At 43.5% G+C, this 20,088-nt stretch overlaps 1 protein-coding gene across 3 annotated transcripts in view; it reads right to left on the bottom strand.

Moving 5' to 3' along the window:
* Positions 1–1,415: 1,415 nt before the first annotated feature.
* Gfrl (Glial cell line-derived neurotrophic family receptor-like) overlaps positions 1,416–20,088 on the bottom strand; it is a 440,074-nt gene continuing 421,401 nt past the window's right edge. For all 3 annotated transcript variants that reach the window (XM_076374200.1, XM_076374198.1, XM_076374199.1), the window contains one exon: positions 1,416–18,328. In XM_076374200.1, coding sequence (XP_076230315.1) covers positions 18,104–18,328 — 225 coding nt within the window. In that variant the 3' untranslated portion in view covers positions 1,416–18,103. The remainder of the gene's footprint in view (positions 18,329–20,088) is intronic.

Below are 20,088 nucleotides of genomic sequence, written 5' to 3'. Positions count from 1 at the left end.
CTTAAAACTCTTAATGGTGCTTGGTTAGGCATTTCGATCTGTTGCTTGTCATCGTAACGAATAGCGAACTAGCGATTGGAAGTATTAGAAAATCTAAGTAACAAAATCGAGCGAAGAAAGATGAAAACTGATCGATCAATTCTCAGTCTAGCCTTCTCCGTTTCGATTTAGTTTCTCGTTAAGATATGCTTTAAGTGCATTTGGCCTGCATTTAACGAGTATAGACTTCATTATTTGATTTTATCGCGCGTACAATGAGAGATTTTTCAAAATAATTCCACACTTAACTGGTTAAGATTTGAATTGGTTTAAATTTTAGGTTGGGTGTTTGTTAATTAGATGATTTAGTCATTTCTGAGAGGTATTTGTACCTTTTGAGTAATGGCAGAGGAAATTGATTATTTTGACTCGTCTGGTAGTTCTATTATTAAAGGGATGTTGGAGATTAATGTTAAGAGAATATTCTGTTAGCGATATTGCTGATGATAGAGATTTTTTATGTCAATTTTGTGAAATGATAGGTTTATGGTCTATATTTCTATGTAAATCTGGATTGATCAGATAACATTCGTTGCTTTTCGAAAACAGTCCATCCTGAAGGGAAGGAATAAATCAATTTTTAGATAAAACAGTACGGCTACTACAGAATAAACTTCTTCTCATTTACATATTCTACCGGAATGAAGCACTATCAGATATATGCAAATTCTCGCGTTCTCGCAACACTTCCTCAAGCACATCTTCGCGAACATTCTACCTGGGAACACTGTTACCTTTCGTTGGATTCAGACAAGGATCTAGAATAAAGAAAAAAAAATGAGAAACGTAAAGCAAATGGTTAATAAAAATCACTGAACAAGATGCTTTGCATAATAGATAAAGATCTAAAATAAAGTAAAGAAGAATATAAAAACCCAAAGGGGTTGCTTAATAAAAATTACTAAACAAGATAGCTTCTACAATAGAAGAAGATCTAAAATATGATAAAGGAGAATATAAAAACCCAAAGGGGTTGCTTAATAAAAATCACTAAACGAGATTGCTTGCATAATACATTAGATAAAGATCTAAAATAAAGAAAAAGCAATATCAAAGAACGTAAAACAGATGGTTAGTAAAAATCACTTCAACAAGATAGCTCGTACAATAGATAAAGATCCAAAATAAAGTAAATACAAAAAACCGAAAGGGGTTGGTCAATAAAAATCACTGAACAAGATGCCTCGTACAATAGATAAAGATCCAAAATAAAGAAGAATATAAAAGCCAAAGGGGTTGCTTAATAAAAATCACTAAATAAGGTGGCTTGCATAATAAAATAAATAAAGGTCCAAAATAAAGTAAAGAAGAATGAAAAAAACCCAAAGGGGTTGGTGAATAAAAATCACAGAACACGATGGCTTGTATAATTCTCAGGGGCCCTAGAGGGCCCGCTCGTATTTATTTACCAACGCCTCGGCAATTCTCCAGCCGTCCGTATAATAAGTTTGTAACAAGTACTCTCGTTCGCATTGTCTCTCGTCCACACCCCACGCACCCTCACGCACCCCTTCACCTCGCACACCGTCGCCCAGCTGCACACGTCGTCTTAATCGTTATTATTTTCGTTTAATATCTTCGTTCTCTAGTCGTCGCCTCGTCGCCCACACCGACTGGAATTTTCATTTTATCCGCCCATCGCCGAGCGGCCGTTCACCGCTCGCTCGCGAACGATCGATTCGATTATCCCGTGGAAAATCGATCGATGGATCCAACGTGCAGCTCGTTTCGAGGACAATCGAATCGATCGTCTCGCTCGTTCAATTCGGGTGTTCTCCGTTTATTTGTTTGTTTTTTTTTTAAGGTACTCGTACCTTCGTGTATATGCATATGTATAATATGTATATTTATATTTATAATTATGTATATTTATATATGTATATGCATATGTATACGTATGTATAGGTATATACAGTCAAGGTTACATCGGTGTCGCGTTTAGGGGGTGAGTCGCCAGAATTTCATCCTGGCGGAGGACTCGACCGATGCCCTGCATTGTTTTCATTTTATTATCATTCGTTCGTCATCCGTTATCTCCGCCACGAAACCGGGTTGCATTCGGATCGCCGACGCAGATTCTATCGACAGTGTTTTCAAAGAAGATCCATCGAAACTGCGACTGACATTGGTATCAACCCCGTTCGGCCTGTGATCTCTTTTCGCGGGGGAAATCCTTCGTTGTACGGAATTTCACGAGGGGAAGGGTATTACACGTCCGCTACGGAATCCCGTTTATCGTAAACGTTGAATATTCATTACCTCTATGCCTACATTGTTTCCCATCGAGTTACATCAACTGAATATTATTCATATCAAACCCAATTCGAATCCTTTGGAAATCGTTGATACTGCGAGCCAAGGGGTTGGCAACAATGCTCTTCCAATGGTCACACTTTCGCCATCGGAAGGTCCGAGTATTTCTATCGATTCGTTTTAACGATACACGTCGTTGTCCACCGACTTACGGTCGATTCGATATTCCCGGCGATTAACGTTCACGCGAAACACGGTCTCGACGAATTTGTTCTTGCTTTGAAATCGTCTCGATGAAGTCTGCTTTGGTGATGTCAATGCAACCACGAAACTAGGTATTATCGACTCGACGAAAAAGGTAGCTAGGAAACGAACCCTTTTCCCTGGCTGCATCGTTACATTCCCGCTGAACGGACCCTCGCCGCTGCGTTCCTGTTCCCGATCACCCTGCAGCGTTCTTGCCGATCTTCAGCGCCAGCTCGAGGACCGCGGAGGTCATCTCCGTTAACCCTTATCGCGATCAAATCCCTTTTGTCGTGTTTACGACGAAACGTTCCCGAATACACGCTACCTGGAACGGTGAACGCGAGCACGCTGAACATTTCTGTGGCCACTCGACGTTCGTTCTCGGCAATTGACCTTTGCGCTGCGAAATTAACCTTCTAGAGACCTTTTAGCTGCTATGCTTATCTTATTTTCTGCGTCAACCCTTTTAGACTTAAGGTAAACTATTTATAACAAATTATCCATGATTCACAGTGCTTCGTTCTATACCGAAAGGAAAATTTATTATTTTAATTTGGTAACATTTTTATTTCTATTTCAAAGGTTTTAGAATAATATTTCTTTATGTTTTAATGAGTTCAATCTGTTTCTTTACGTGCTCCGTGACAATTCGTACTGAGAGGATTAACCCCTTGCTGTAGAATGACGAGTGAGACTCGTGATGAAGATTTCTAGAGTAATTTAACAATCGATGTTCATTATCCACGGATCAAAGCAAACTATTTTGCTATTATCAATGTATTGTCTTCAAACGAAATTTCCATTTCAAGAATGGAAAATTTTGTTGTATTTCTTACAAATTGTCGACAGTAAATTATTACAAGAGTTTCAATATTCAGAAACATATGATGTTAACTCCTTGCTGTAGAATGACGAGTGAGACTCTTGATGAAGATTTCTAGAGTAATTTAACAATCGATGTTCATTATCCACGGATCAAAGCAAACTATTTCGCTATTATCAATTTATTATCTTCAAATGAAATTTCCAGCTGAAGTAGAATGGAAAATTTTGTTCTATTTCTTAGAAATTGTCGACAGTAAGATATTACACAAGCTTAGTAACGAAAGTAATTAGTACGCGAAGGGGTTAATAGATTAAATAAAGATAAAGTAGCAATTAGATTCCATGGGTATTTGTTCAAGTGACTTTTATACGTGCCGAACGTTTGCGAGCGCGTGAAATCGGGGATTGACCATGCCCAGAAACATTCCCAACAGATGCGTGGGAGGCCATTGTCGAGTCTCAGTGAAAGAGAATAAATTCTGACGGACCGAAGTCGAATCCCGCAGCGAACGGGCAGCTCGGCTACGGTAGAATGTCGCAGCGTAAAGGTTAAACCGAACAAACGAGGCTTGGCGCGGGCTGGCAGCATTGAACCGCGCGAACATTCGCCCGATGCACTCTACTCGTTACAATTGAAGGGCTCGGAGATAAAGGGACGCTTGCTGCAGCCGCGCTGCAATTCAGGGATTCGAGGCACCCTTCGCCACCTGAATTTTCATTGTTCTCCCAGAAAATAAACCCGACTGTTGTTTACAGAAATTCGTAACGTACAACGTCTACTTATTTTCAATCATCGAACCCCTCAGAAATAATAATCTAAGGTAGAACAGAGGAAAGAACCGAGATTAAATTCTGACTCAAACAGTTCTACAAACAGAACTTCCCCAGAGTTTCATAACAAATCTTCAACTGTCTATCGTAGATTATTGTTATCGATAAACATTGCGAGTCGTTGATCATCGAGCCCCATCAGCTGGGATGACAGATCGCCTTGATCGCTCTAAAATAATCCCTTCTAAAATAAGCTTCCCGGTGTAACGGCGAAACAATCGCTGCTGCCCATGCCAGACCTCGAACACCGTTCTCTCTTTTATTCTACGGTAAATAAACCATACATCTTCGGGATATGATTCGCGACAAGATTGCTTATCAGACTATTAATCGAGCCACTCATTGTCTAAATCAGCCAACTCCACAAAACAGAAACTAGAAAACGCAGTAGCGAACATCGGCTTCCCAAATTTCTCTTCAAATGGAAAATTACGAACATTATAGTATGTCCTTTAAATAATCGTCATTCAATTCTAACACAACGAACAGAATGTTTATTTCGTGGTGGTATCGATAACAAGGAAAATTATTTGAAATATAAAAGGTGAAGAGTCAATTAAACGTTGCAGCGATGAAATTTGAAGAAAGACGAGAAGCGGAGTTGACCGGTTCGGCCAATGAGCGGCTCAATTCTTCTCTTCGACGTCTCCGGCCGGATCGAAGCGCAAAGCGGCCGTAGACAGGGTTTCCGGGCACACGCACGCACACCGTCGAGGCGCAGACAGCATACACACACGCAGGCAGACGGATACACGCGCGATCCGTGGCACACGCACGCGAAAACGCGCTCTCGACCGGGGAAACAACGGAGTAGTCCCCCGTTCGCCTTTATCATCCTCTCGCCCGACTGTTTCCCGTTTTGCGTGCGAACCGAGAGAGATCTACTGAAAAGCGACGTCCCACTTTTGCGTCTTCTGGAGTGACCCCCCGCTACGACGTCTCGCGAGCATCCCTTCGTTAAATGTTCACCCTCACCAACTCCGAGAATTAGAAATAGAAAATCTGAATATTGCATCGGCTATTCGATTGACGTTTAATTGAATCTGATTCGAAGAAAATAAATAATTCTTAACCGTAGGACTGAGGCTTCGATCCTTTGAATCCTGACCTTTGCACTCGAGGTGACTTTCATTTGATTTGTAAAGTTATAGAGTTTAATGGTGAGTAAACTTTGTGTAACGCATACGTGAAATATTAAACTCGTTTTGTTCTTTTATTTATGTGAGAATTATCGTTAAAATAGTTTCAATGACCAGCATCTATGTCTGAAGGTGTATTTCTAGCGAAATACTTTCGAGTACAAAGTGTTGAAAGTTCAACGCACGCAAATTAATTGTCATTGTTGGTTGAAAGGTTCGTTGCTACCGTGAGATTGCGAACACCATGAGATTGGAAGTTGATTTTTGAGGATTGCTAGAGGCTGAATGTCTTGGTGGGTCTTCAGTGTTCTGAATGGCCTTTAAACATTGCAAGATGCTAATTTCAACGTGAACTACATTATATATTGCGAGAATCATCGTGTAAATAGCACCTACATGCACCTGAGTACACGTTTTCACGAGATTAACGTTAGAAAACCATCGAAAGGTTACTTAGTAACAATGAGATATCATGTTTCCATGAAGCCAGCAGGTGTTCCGATACAATGTGCAGCAGTGCACGCGTTTATGTTCCAGTAATAATCAATTAACGCGTTAAACGGATGCTAAATCATTCGCCATATTGCGTCGGACAGTAATGTAACTATCCTGCGCACTTTACCACTGAAACAGCGGATGGTTCGATAATTGCTACAATCGACTAGTAAATCATCTGGAAAGCCACGAGCTAATCTCGGTATTGTTCGTCCTAAAGAAAAATTCATTTTTCTCATAAACGAATCAATTAAAGCGTCAAGTATTCAAACCTAACATTTTAGTTATCTTTACAATCTTCCTTTCGTTTCTTATTTTTCTCCAGAATTCATATTTCACCGTCATTCTTTTCATAATTGCATAACAATAACGAGCCAGTGTGAAGTTCGACTTAAGTTAAAGCTGCTCGCGAGACGAGGCGGTCTCTCCGAAAGTTGGCGGCTGCTCGAGGATTTACGCGAGTCGTTTAGGAAGGATCAAGCATCTTGAATGGTGCGCTACTTAAGTTTACATTTACGTAGTCTTACGGTTTTATGTTACACACGTGGCCGGGGTCAGAGTGCGTTTCAAGTAATAAAATATATGTATATATATATGTATATGTATATGTTATGTATATTATGTATATGTATATACGCGCGCCGGTATATATATGTATAATCGCACGCGGATCCTTTTAGTGTTAAGTGTGTAGTCGGAGAGGTTGAGCCATCGTTCTGATCTACCGACGGAGAAACATGGGGAATTACCGTCCCCTAGGACAGGCTTGCCAACGCTCTACGCGGAAACTAAATCGTTACAAGTACAAGCGATCGGGATGTTCGATAGAATTTAAGTACCTCCGCTCGATTTCACGCGAACGAATAACAAAGTGGGATCGTGAAACGTTACAGTGCCACCAACTTCGACAGGGATCGGCAGGATTTTCGTTGGGGGAATCCCCTGACGATAGCTAGAAATTTCTCGGAAATTCAACATTTACGGTCAAAGGTGGATGTCAACTGTCTTCGAATTAGAGATTCTGTTAGTCGTAGTTAACACTAAAACTACCGAGCACTTCAATAGACTTTCGAAAATCTCGCTGTAGAAACTCCAAGAGCATGTTGAGACATTAATTGATTCACAATTCAATCTGCGTAGTGGTAAATGAATTTCTTTGATAATTTCTCAGAGAAACATTTGTTACCTTTCTAATTGCAAAAAGAAAACATCAGGCATGGGTCATTTGACCCCTCTGGTAGTTTAGTGTTAATTTGAAGTTGCAATTGCGCATCATATTTGAGACCTAATCAAGACATTAATTGATTCACAATTCAATTTGCGTAGTGGTGAATGAATTTCTTTGATAATTTCTCAGAGAAACATTTGTTACCTTTCTAATTGCAAAAAGAAAACATCAGGCATGGGTCATTTGACCCCTCTGGTAGTTTAGTGTTAATTTGAAGTTGCAATTGCGCATCATATTTGAGACCTAATCAAGACATTAATTGATTCACAATTCAATTTGCGTAGTGGTAAATGAATTTCTTTGATAATTTCTCAGAGAAACATTTGTTACCTTTCTAATTGCAAAAAGAAGACATCAGGCACGGGTCATTCGACCCCTCTGGTAGTTTTAGTGTTAATGATCGTTTCACTGTTGGGTGAAACGATTGCCAACGGAGCACGACGCTTCGGCGGTCGACGCGACGATAGCGGGACGGTAGAAGACATTTCTAACTATCGATAGAGTACCCGTCGGTACCGCGAGCGGCGGCCACGGCACCGGGAATGAGGTAGTTCTCCGCGAAACTAGTCACTAAAGCAGGGTAGTATTGAGCGACGGTACACTTTCTCGTCGTCGGTAAGACAGGAACGCTTAGTGAGCTTACTTACTAGCTAGGGAATCGAATACGAGAGGCCCGCGCAGTGTGCCTCGGGGAAAATCGATTTCTGACCCCCGCCACAATAACCAGCATTTCCGCTTGGCGGTGATTCGTCCGCGACCGCGTCCTGCGCGCCGATTGGCGTTGACACTAGCTCGCAGTGTCGCCACCGCCATGAGTTTTCTCACTATTCGGAGAGCTAGGGACATAGGGAATCCCACGCAGTCGGCAAGATCGGTGCCGCGTTGGTTTAGACGCGAACCAAACTGCTTACTGATAGAGGATAACAGAAATGATTTTCTTTCAACACTAGAACTGCTGTACCAGTAAAGTGACTGGTTTCATTTTGTTTCGCTATTGATATCTTCGAAGCATTGATTCGAAATGATTTTGAAAATTTTCACTTGAATACTATAAATGTCTGAAGGAACCGTAAATAATCTATTATTCACGATTACGTTTCAATCGCGTCGGATGCTGTAGTTCTAGCGTCAAAGAGAATTTGTCTTCCGACGTGGAAAACCCTTGGGACAGCGGCAACAGAGCGCGAACGAATCGCTTCGCGTGTTTCCTGTGCCCCGCGTTCGAAAAAAGCGTCGAAAAACTGAATCTACGTGAAACCAGAGTAAAACCGCTCATTGGCTGGCCATTTCTAAGAGGCCTTGATATGTTCAATTGGAACCACCGTGTTTTTTCATTGTCTTTTCGAACGAAACGTTTGTCTTTGCCATTGTTTTGCTCGTCAGCCTCGATACAGTTTTAATAATAGTCGATTGAATGCCTCGCTCCCTTTCTCTGCGCTTCGCGAATTCGAGATCATTTGCTCGGCGCTTAAGTGCTTCTTCTTCATCGCGAAGCTCTCGAAGCTCTTCGAAACTTCAACATAACGTCGCCTTTGTAATTGATTTAATGGATCTTCGTATTACATTGTCAACGGAACAAGGGTTCTTTCTTTTTTTTTCTCTTTTTTCAGTTATTAAAGTGTTCTCGGTGAGACGTTTTCGTGTAATGCATCGTAAGCGTTTTCGCTGTGAGTTGTAAGTGGAACGAGACAGTTATACGAAGACCCACGAGCGCAACTCATTGGAAGAAAACTTATTCCTCGTTACTACGCATTCTCGGAGACTTCCGGCGCTGGAAATCATCTTTCTCGCGAATACAATCACGCCCGTACGCTTTCGGTTCGTCGTTCTCCGCCGGTCCGGCGGAGCAGGGAAGTACACTTTGCGCTCGGCCACCTCGGGAATTATTGAAACGGATCGTGCTGAACCCGAGTCGCTCGGTAACTAGACAATCAACGTGTGCGTGTTTCAATTGTCTTCGCGTTTGTGCCGCGGAAACTAGAATCTTGTGCAACGGAACGCAACTCCCTAATCCTCGGTCCTATGTAACTAGTTTATTGTATCGTCTATTTGTACTCGATGTTGTCGATGGAAATAAGACTGCTCTCAAGTGAATAACGAAGGAAACTTAACCAGTTAACAACGAACGGTTTAATAACGAAGTCGCAAGTGTTTTCAAGGAATATCGAAAGTACGGAAACGAACATAATATTATAGAATAAAGAACAAACTATAGAAAACTAGATGAAAACAATGAACATTTTCACAAGACACAAAAACTCGTTACCACTGAGAAAATTATACAAAACCTTGAGAATTGTAATTGAACATTATAATCGCAAACAATCGAACATTACAATTAACCCTTTGCACTCGAGAGGTGACTCAGTCATCACGTGACTCGATACAACAAAACTATAAAGATGAATATTTAACCCCTTGCCTTACAACAACGAGATTTTCAACATGATTCAACGAATATATGTATTAATCGATACATTCGAATTCAAAGTAAACACTATTCCTCTGCAATCAACCATTATACTTAAAAGAAAATATAGGCATAACATGTGCTTCGAATTTTTCTCTTTCTCCAATAAATTATTAACGACAAAGTAGCCGTATCGATCAGAGTTGAGAGAAAAATCGGCCAAGGGGTTAATATTTCAAATGAAACTTCGCATTACGTGAAACATTGAAATAAAACACTGTTGCTTAATTTATCTAATAGTTAAATTATTTTCAAACAATATCACCTATATCTCGTCAGAAAGCGTCGAACATTCCCATTGAAACTTTCGAGTGCAAAGGGTTATAGAAATCATAAAACTATAACAGTGAAAGTCACGATTACGAAAGCTTGAAAATTGTGCTGGTAGAACGATTACAAAGAATCCGAAAGTGAGATCCCCGATACTACACCGTCGCGAAGCGTTTGTGCGCGAATACTCTCCCCGCCGTCGGTGTAAACGGAATATCCCGCGGAAACGCGACAAAAGAATTCCGCAACGCAGCCGGCGAGGGAACCGGCGAGGTATGTAAGCCACGAGGAGAGACTTCCGTGCTCCGCGAGCGGAGAGCTATGCCCGATCCCCGAAGTTCAGTTAAGCCTCGGCACGTTCGATCGATCGACAACAGTCCCTCGCCCTTCTCGCAGGAGATCGCTCGTTCGTTTCTCTCGCACGATAAAAACACCTTCGTTCACCTTTCACCCCCGGGCGGGATCGAGATTTCTCGTAGACGCGGATTAACGTACATATATACATACATATAACAACGTACTACAAATATATCTATATATATATATATATATATATTTATGTATGCGTATATATATATATAAATATATCTATAAGTATATACGTGTTACACGCGTTCACATTCAATATGTATACACATATAGTTTTATACATGTACATATATGTAGAGGACTGTTTCTACGTGCGTGTTATGTATAACGTGACATTTATACATTCGCCGGGTATGCGCCATCACCCTTTTGAGCGACGTGCCCGTGGATCGTAAACTTTATACATTATTGCTTTGCCGATAGCCACGTCACGTACATTTCGATCTGGCTCACGTTCGTCCCACTTCGATGTCGAAATTCAACTAATTATGCGACGCGCGGCTCGGCCGCGCTCGATTTCCTCTCTCTCTCTCTCTCTCTCTCTCTCTCTCTCTCTCTCTCCGTCCGCGCCGTTTTTTTTTCCCTCCTTCAGCCGCGCGTCGAAATTGCCTAGCAGTCCGCCCGATTATCGGGAAATATTCCGAGGAAGAAGAATCGGGCGGACGTTTCTTCCGCGCCCGACGGGAACGCGATTTCTCACTGCCCCGTTACGTCGCGACGCGAGCGCTCCGATTATTGCGCCGGCGAATATTAATCGCGACGTTTTGCTCGACAAATAATTCCGTTGCTCGAGCTCGCTTTTCGACTTTCCGGGGGATACGTCGAGGAATATACGTCTGACTTTGGTCAGGCTTCTCTACTGAATTCTGCGAGCGGAACTCGAAGAGAGGTCGCTCCGTGTAATCCTAACAGATCGCAAGCGATCTCGCGACTGCGTCGACTCTCTCTGAAGCTTCCTATATGACGTTAAAAATAGTCGAATCATTTTCCGAGTGATCCTCAACGCTACTGAGTTGTTTCAGTTAAAATTTCAATAGAATCTGAAACGTCTTCGATCGATCGTTACTCGTAACAAGGTGCCGATAGAGATTTCCGAACGATGTAACCTAGTTAGAATTTGATATGTTCGAGGCGTTTGGAACTACCGAATAGACTTAAACGACCAAATTGACTAGTTCCTTAATGTTTCCTTCTCAATTGTTAAGATACCTCCGATGAATCGAAGAAATTCATTCAGTATCGGACAGATTGAATCGTAAATCGAAGTCTCGATAGCTGCAGCTTCCGGAGTTCCGGTAGAAAAATTTGGAAAAGTCAATTCGCCTGTTCGGTGGTTCTCGTGCTGAAACGCTCGGAGATATGTGCGCTCGGTTACGGGACGAGCGCGAGCCAGAGCCGTCTGATAACGTTCCCCGTTCCCTCTCCCTGCTCCTTCGTTTCTTTTTACACGAGGACGCGCGCACAATTAATCCCTCTAAACTGACGAAACCCTCCTAATCGGATTGCCGACGATTCACGCCGTCCCCCGTCCCGCAAACGGCTCGTCGGACCCGGTTTCCCGCGTTCCGTTCCGTTTCTCGTTATCCGCCGCGCTTGTAACGCTCGCCCGCGGAATATGTCAGACACCCTACCCGTTTAACACCTCTTTCTCGCAGCTGCGATCCCCGCGACCTGCACTCGCCTCGACGCCGCCGGAAATTCTAAAGGATCCTCTCTCCCGGCGCCGCTTTTTTGTCTCAATCGACCGCTCGAAGCGTTTCAAACCTCGCGACGAATTGTGTCTTTGAGATCAGACAGAGATTTCGTTGATTCCAGTGTATCAAGGAAATTTATAGACGTCCTGTTCGATTGAGTTAACAAAGAACTATGATATACTTGGTAATCATCGAACGAAAATGCTTCCGTGGGAAATAAATTCATATGTATAGAGAAAGTAAGAGCTTCGAATTTCGAAGATTTCCATGATTCAGAATTCCAAGATTCTAAACGAGTTATACTAATTGCACTGTATTTTCAGTGTCTGAAATTCCAAAACTGGGGCACTTTCTGATCTGCATGGTGCTCTCAATCAGTTGCTCGAGTACCGAAGTAGATACTTCAATGCAGAAATTTAAGGATTAATTTAGAAATCCAATGAAATCCTTGCGTCTGGAATAGTTTGTAAATTGTAACGAGCTATCGAACAACGCGACGAGGTAAGACAGCGCCGATTGTTTACCGGGATTCCGCGGGGCGGCGAATTTTCCGGGAGGCGCGCGCTTCCGGCGGGCCGCGCGGAATCGGAATTCGGAAAATTACTATTCGCCGCGCGTCCGCCGCTCGGCGTCGAGATTATAATCGAGCCGACGGGGGAACGAGGTGTTACCGGTGAATAATTTGAGGTCGTGTGTTTCGGCGTCGTTTGTAAACGTCACGCGCGGCGGGGAGAGAGAGTGGCGTTTAGAAGTTTCCCCGGGTTTTCCGGTTTCTTTCTCCTTTCCCGGTGACAAATCGACCGTTTTAAAGCGGGTGTATCTCGTGCCCGGCGTTGCTCGCGGTGCCATCCGGCGAAACGGCGCGGCGCCACGCGCCGTCGCGGAATTATTACACGACCGACACGACATTACCGGCACACTTTATCGTGTCACGGGGTGAAACATAATTAAACCGGGCCGGATCCGCCCCTGTCCCGCCGTACGCGTGACACTCTAACGCGAGCCGGTAATCGCTCGATCGACAAACGTCCCGTTTCCGTTCGCCACTTCAGTCATTCCGCTATTTATTTAACCAGCCAGCTGCGTGCGACGAGTATACTCGTCGTAGGGACATCCTAATTCTTTTTTCTATTAGAACAAATACCCACGCGAAAGAATGGGAATTTTCTTGCGTTACAAGTATACTCGTCATGGAGAAGTGGCAATTTTTTAGTTTCGACGAGCATACTCGTCACGATACGATTTCTCGAAAGTATACTTGTCATAGAGAAATGTTTCTTGCGATACGAGTATACTCGTCATAGACATAATTCCTTTTTCTATTAGAACAAATACCCACGCTACGAGAGAATGGGAATTTTCTTGCGTCACGAGTATACTCGTCATGGAGAAGTGGCAATTTTTTAGTTTCGACGAGCAAACTCGTCGCGATACGACGATCTCCCGAGTATACTTGTCATAGAGAAATGTTTCTTGCGACACGAGTATACTCGTCAGCGCTTCGTTTATCTTAGCTGCGCACAAGAGAGCGACAGCTAACCGGTTGCACAACCTCGCACACGGGAACGTCAGACATTTTTTACTAAATAACCGTAGTTTCCTTTCGTTGCTTGCCGTTTTGGCAAGATCTCCGTTTCTGCTGATAGAATTCGTGTCGATCGACGGAACCATATAAGAGACCCGTTACCGTTTCGTTTCTTCGGATATTGCATTTTCTTCTTCTTCCTCTTCTTCCTCTTCTTCTTCTTCTTCGTTTTCATTTGTTACAACGCTATTAACAATCTACAGTTTATCTATACACTCGAGACCTCCCGCGACGCCTGAAACGCTCTTTAAATTTAGCTCTGAACTTTAACAAACACCTAATGGTCCGATACAGGAGGAGCGTTCGCTTTTGCTAGCCTATTAGGTATACCATAAATTAGCGGTTGTCATTTACAGACTCTACGGTGCTTCATCTTTTTACACGCGCTGCGCCGTTCAGCCGCGATCGAGGACCGTTCTCCTCTCCCTCTGTAATCACTTTCGCGATCGAGAAGGACCGGTGGATCCTGACGCGAGGCGTTTCGATCTTGGAGCATCGAGGGAGGAAAAGAAATTAAATACAGTGGAGGACGGGAGCTATCGGCGTCTCGAATCGAGTTCGACGGACGCGGGGTTAATGGACCTGCGTGGCAATAAACTGCACGCGTTCGTGGGATGCACGGGGGATTCAGCTTCCATGAAGTTTGCCCGACTATGGTCGGGATATTCCACTGAATCCCATCCTCCGGCCGAAGAGTTTATTTCCGAGAAAGTAAATACTTCGATCGTTGCACGGGTATTAAGCTGACAGCTGGATACTTTCGCCTCGACTCTTCGATAACTCATGAAAAACTATGCCAATGAATTTTGTTATAAGAGACACTACCTTTAACCAGTTAACTGTGGAACTTAGTTGGAAAAATCTCTTTCTGCGCGCGATAAAAAAATGGAGCTTGTACTCGTCGAACAGGACGAATGCGTAGAGTATATTTTAACGAAAAATCAAAGCGAAAGAAAATTCATCGCTAGAATTAGTATCATGTCAAGCTTTACGATGACGTGTATACTCATCAGACACAGTTAGCTGGTTAAGACTAGAACTACCAAGCGATAGATTGTTTTCGGTTACTTCTGCCATTCAAATGAAACTTTTTATTTTCAAGATCATTTCAAACATTGAATGCTTTTAAGATATCAATAATTGCGAAACAAACAAATCGAAACTAGTCATTTTGACTGTTACAGTAGTTCTAGTGTTAACCACTTGGCAACGATTTCGGAAACTCAGCAGAATAATTACATGTTTACGTGAAAAACTAAAGAATTCATGAAAGAATCAGCATCATGTTAAGCTTTACAATGACGTATACTCAAACACAGTTAACTGGTTAAATGACAAATACAACAACCACAATAACTGATTCATATCTTACAAAACTCGAAATTCTGCGACTTCCAATAAAACTTCCAAACCATCAGCGAAACTAGACACCGACGCCAGTTACCAACTCAACCGAAATCATCCAGTTCCCACCGAGCCCGCTCAAGAATCCTTCCAAACGCCAGAACTCAAAGCGTCCGAAAACAATTCATCGAGAAGCATCCGAATCAATTTCAAACGTCTCGAACCAGGACTCGACCGGCGAATCTACCTTCCAGCGCACGGGCGAATCGAAAAAATGCAAAAGTTCCGGCGCGATCGGCGGAACTATTTCCAATATGTTTCCCGGTGAAACGGGGCCGCCGCGTCGCGCGCCGATTCTAATGGCCGTCGCCGTTCCCGACCGGCTGGCAATATCGCCGCTGATCCAGCAGCGGCGCGGAGGAGATCGCGTGTTTTGGATCCGCGCCGTTCCCCGCATATGGGATCCCCTTATTATTGCGCCGCGCCGCGCGGCGACGATAAAAATCCCCGGATCGAGCGCGACGCTCGCCGATATTCCTACCGATATCCAGCCGTCGGCATAACAATCGATTCGGGTACCTAAGGCTCGTTCCGTTCGGATCGAATGGCACTCGTAAATGTTTCGTGCCCGCGTATCGGCTCGTTCCGCCGCCGCCGCGCGCGTCTTCGCGCGTTCCCGTGTAACGAGCTGCGGGAACGAGCGGCGAAAATTCGCGGGGACGCGCAACCGCTGTTCCCGGAAACTCCTAGTCGGCGGAAGTTACGGGTGCAAGGAAATGGGAACTCCGTTCAACGAGTTCGGAACGAATGCTTGCCGGGAGCGCTGGGTTTGTTGCCTGTTAACCGACCGACTTTCTTTCGGGCTTTGCTCGGAGGTGTTTCCCAGGAATTTATACGGTTGTGTGTACGAGTGTGCATGTGTGTGTGTCAAGAGGAAGATGTGCGTTTGTGCGAATGCTTTGATTCGGTAGGTTGGAGATTGTTGGGAGTGATTGAGGAATGGGAGTTCATGAGGTGCGAGGAAGGATCGAGGAAATTTTGATTTCGGTCGGTTCGGACATTAGCAGATTGGTAGTGGAGTGACTAATGTTCGAGGAGTGGTATTGATTTAACCCTTTGCTACGTTGTCGCTAGAAAATCTAGACGTGTCTAGAGACGGTTTTGTTGTCTATACATGGTTTTTCGTATTGTACTTGTTGTATTGGAATTGTATTAACCAGTTAACTGTGTTTGACGAGTATACACGTCATGTTAAAACTCTTAACGGTGCTAACTTTTTCAACGATGGATTATTCATTTTTTGAGACACATGTAATTCTTCGTTTAGCTTCGGTTTTTCGGTAGGATATGATTTAATTGCATTTGGCTTGCATTTAACGAGTATTCGTTAACATTCATTATTTGATTTTAATGCACGCAGAATGAGATATTTTTCAAACTAAACTCCACACTTAACTGGTTAATGAATCGTGTTCTCGAGTAGCTAGTACATGGTAGAAATGACTCGGAGAGAGGTCATGCTAGAAGTTGCTCTCAGTGCAAAGAGTCAATAGGTGTGGAGATTGATGTATGAATGCATGAGAAGATAAAATTGGTAGATTATGAACTGAAGTGAAGATTTAACCCTTTGCACTCGAGAATATTTTTCTCGACATTCATTGTTTCCTGATGAAATATCAATTATACGTTTCACGACTAACAAAGAAATATCTTGCATGAATTAAGTAACAGAACTATTTTATTTCGATGTTCCATGTGTTGATGCATTATATAAAAATTTAGTATTGAATTCTAAATTTTATCATTATCATGGGTCAAATCAAATCGAGTGCAAAGGGTTAAGTCACTGGGGTTAGCCGATTCAGAAGGTAGATTCGATGGTCGAGTCCTAAATCATCGATTCGAGTGGCATGGGATCGATACGAGTAGCGAATTATGAATAAAGACACGAAGCAATCGAATTTAAAGAGCAATCACTGCCAGAGTATCTGAACAACACGAAATTCCAAGGACTGATTGCACAGAACATTCCTCCGAGAGATTACGCGTTGTTTATACCGTCCCTGGAACCAGCTAGAACTGTAATCAAGCTCAAATATTCGTCGAAAGGGTAGGAAATCCAGCTCGATCAACAGGAGGGTTAACGAAACGCTAAACCCGGCACAAAGAAACTGAACTGAAGTCGAACACGCGTGAAAGCGCTCCAAGTAAATTCACGTGGAAGATATTCGATCCTCGATCGCGGTTAACGAGCCAAGAATTCTCTACGTATCTGATCCACGAGGCACGAAGATTAGAGCCCCGTTAATTAGGTGCGCCAGCTCGACTCTGTTTCGTTGATGCACGCCCGAGGCCGTCCCCTTCTCTCTCTTACTCACTCTCTCTCTCTCTCTCTCTCTCTCTGTTGCCCTTTCGCCAAGAACCAATATATATGTATATATATAGCCTGTCCCCCGCGTTCAGGTCGTTTTATATTATCCAATCAGACACGGCATGGCGCCGTTCAGACGAAACATTCTTATAGAGAGTAAGATACAAATATCTGTATATGGCGTGCCGAGGATCGTAACGGCGCAGATTATCGGGAATGAGCTGATATTTCTTAGGTTCCCAGTAATACTGAAACTTAGTCCTTTGCGACGGATTGCAATACTATTGAATTAAATATTTATAATATCTTGAACTGTTTCGTTAATGGGAATGGGGAGTTTCCTCGTGTCCAACTCGAGATATCGAGAACAGAATGTTTATCTAAAAAGTCTAGGATCCCAGGAAAATTAAGGTAACAATAATTTGATTGAACAGATTAGATTCCTTGCAACACAGATTGCAATACTATTGAATTAAATATTTATAATATTTTGAACAACTGTTTCGTTAATAGGAATGGAGAGTTTCCTCGTGTCCAACTCGAGATATCGAGAACGGAATATTTATCTAAAACATCTAGGAACTTAGGAAAAATTAAGGTAAAAGAGATTTACGACGATAAATCCAAGAAGAATCAAGTTAAATAAAATGAAGCATCAACATGAAGCGAACAATCATCGCGCGATCATCGTCGCACTGTTACGACCCACAGTACTTCACACATCGACCGGATACACGTGTCCGAACGGACAATGCAAACGCTAAATATTTTCGTCTGAAAGGAGCCGCACCGCGACCGTTTTCGCGCGGCTGATTGGACGATAGAAATCGACCTTTGTTCGTCGTTACCCCGACGTTCTACCGGCTCGCGGCGACGCGTTTCCGCTTCCTCTTCGAGAACGCGCTCGCTGTTCAATGGGAGTAGACGGCGGCGAGCGGCCCGTGTCACGAGGCGACCAGCCACGTAGATCGAACCAGGCTGACGAGCAGGAGCAGGCCGGCGAGGAGCGAGCCCGACGGCCCCGTCGGGCCGGCGACCTCGTTGCTGTACGGCAGCTTGACCTCGACCTCGGCCATCTTGAAGATCGAGAGCAGGGGATGCGTGTGGACCTCGTGGTGCTTGTTGTTGATCTTGTCGCTGAGGTCCTGCAGCATCGAGGCGCACTCCTCCTGGAACAACGAACACACGCCCAGGGACCGTTAGTAGGAATTTCGGAGAGTACGGGTAATTATGTTGCGGGAAATATGGCGGAGTTACGGGGGACAATCTTGGGACGGTGCTAATGAAGGATGGAAATGTTTACTGTGGGAGAACGGTTTACTCGTATTGTTGTTTTAATTAGTGATGGCTATGTTTATTGTGGGCGATGAGTTAATTTGTTAGTTGTATTTCATGGTGGTTATTGTGAGGATGTTGAACTACTGTGGGAGAAGGGATGATTCTTATTGTTGTCTTAACCCTTAGCAGTCCTATGTCGAGTCAGACTCGACATTCTATTTTATTGCAACGTCTACCTGTTTTAACAATTTTTTCTATATTTATTTCTAGTATCACAATTGTACCATTTAAAGGTAACATTTCAATGACTCCCAAATAATCTTGAATAAATAAACAGAGCGTCATATTAAGCTGTAATTGAATGAACTAACGTCGACGTGAAAGTGAGGAACCAAGAACACTTCGAACCGCAAAAGGTTGATGAATGATGGCTATGTTTATTGCGGGAGAAGAGTTAATTTGTTAGTTGCATTTCATTGTATTGGTTATTGCAAAGATGTTAAATTACTATGCGAGAAGAGCTGATTTCTATTACTGTGGTAATGAACGATAGCAATGCTCACCGTCCCAGAAGAATTGATTTGTTTGTTCCATCGTGTCAACGAATGATGGAAATGTTCACCGGGGAAGAAGATCCGATTCCTATTATTGTGTTAACGAACAAGTTCGTTTTAACTGGTGACGGATGGGATCCTTAATAAGCTGTAATTCGTTTTCAACTCCGGTTCCTTCGAGTCATGAAAGTTTATTCGATAATCGGTAATCCAGAAATTTGTAATTCCAACAAGGTTCCCGTTCGTCCGAAGAGGCAATTAACACTTAACACCTCATTCGTGAAAATTGCAATTTACACGGGCGGCGGGATATATCCGCAAAAATCCCCGGGATGATATAGTCGGAAACGTTCCGGCCAAGATAATACGCGCGGGGCTGACGAGATAACTTGAAAAACTCGGGCATTCACTCGAATTTTTCATTCGGCCCGATTCGCGTGGCCCGTGTAAAACATTCCCCGCATGATTGTAACGCCTTAATTAAGCGGCGGAAGCCTCGCAGCGGAACGATGACCCGGGGATACGGGACGTCCTTCGTAATCAAAAATTAAATCACGTTCTAATATTGTTCGGTGGCTCGAGGTTCCGCCGGCTTTTGTTCTGTCCGGTTCCATTGTGCTCCCTGCCCGGAGAGCCAGCCATTCCAGATAACAAGTGCTAATTTTTCTCGCGGGCATCGTTCTGTTCAAGCCCGGCCCCGCTCCTCGCGGGGAATTATGCTAAATTAACAATAACAGGGCTCCCATTGTCCCGCCGCGGACCGTTTCTTCGCGCTTATAAAACATCGGCCGGTTTATTACTTCGGCGAAACTTGTTTACCGGCGCGGTGACGCGCGTCTTCCCACGGTTTATTAAGAGGCAGGCTTTTCGTGAGGAAAAAAAAGTTCGACCGAGTCATTGTTCGCGGGGATTAACAAAAAATTCTTCTAATTATACCGGGAACTGTGTCGCGGCGTTCGAGGAGGGTGCAACCGGTAGCTCATTTTCAACGGAAAAACTGTGCAATATTTTCTTGCGACCCTTCGTGTTCGAGATCATTCAAAACGTCCCGGGGAGGCTGCAGCGTTGAATGGGACGACGCGTCTGTTCATCTTTCT

The sequence above is a fragment of the Nomia melanderi genome, chromosome 2 (assembly GCF_051020985.1).
Source record: "Nomia melanderi isolate GNS246 chromosome 2, iyNomMela1, whole genome shotgun sequence".
Lineage (NCBI taxonomy): Eukaryota > Metazoa > Arthropoda > Insecta > Hymenoptera > Halictidae > Nomia > Nomia melanderi.
Note: the sequence above shows the minus strand (reverse complement) of the source record. Positions and strands in the feature narration are given on the sequence as shown.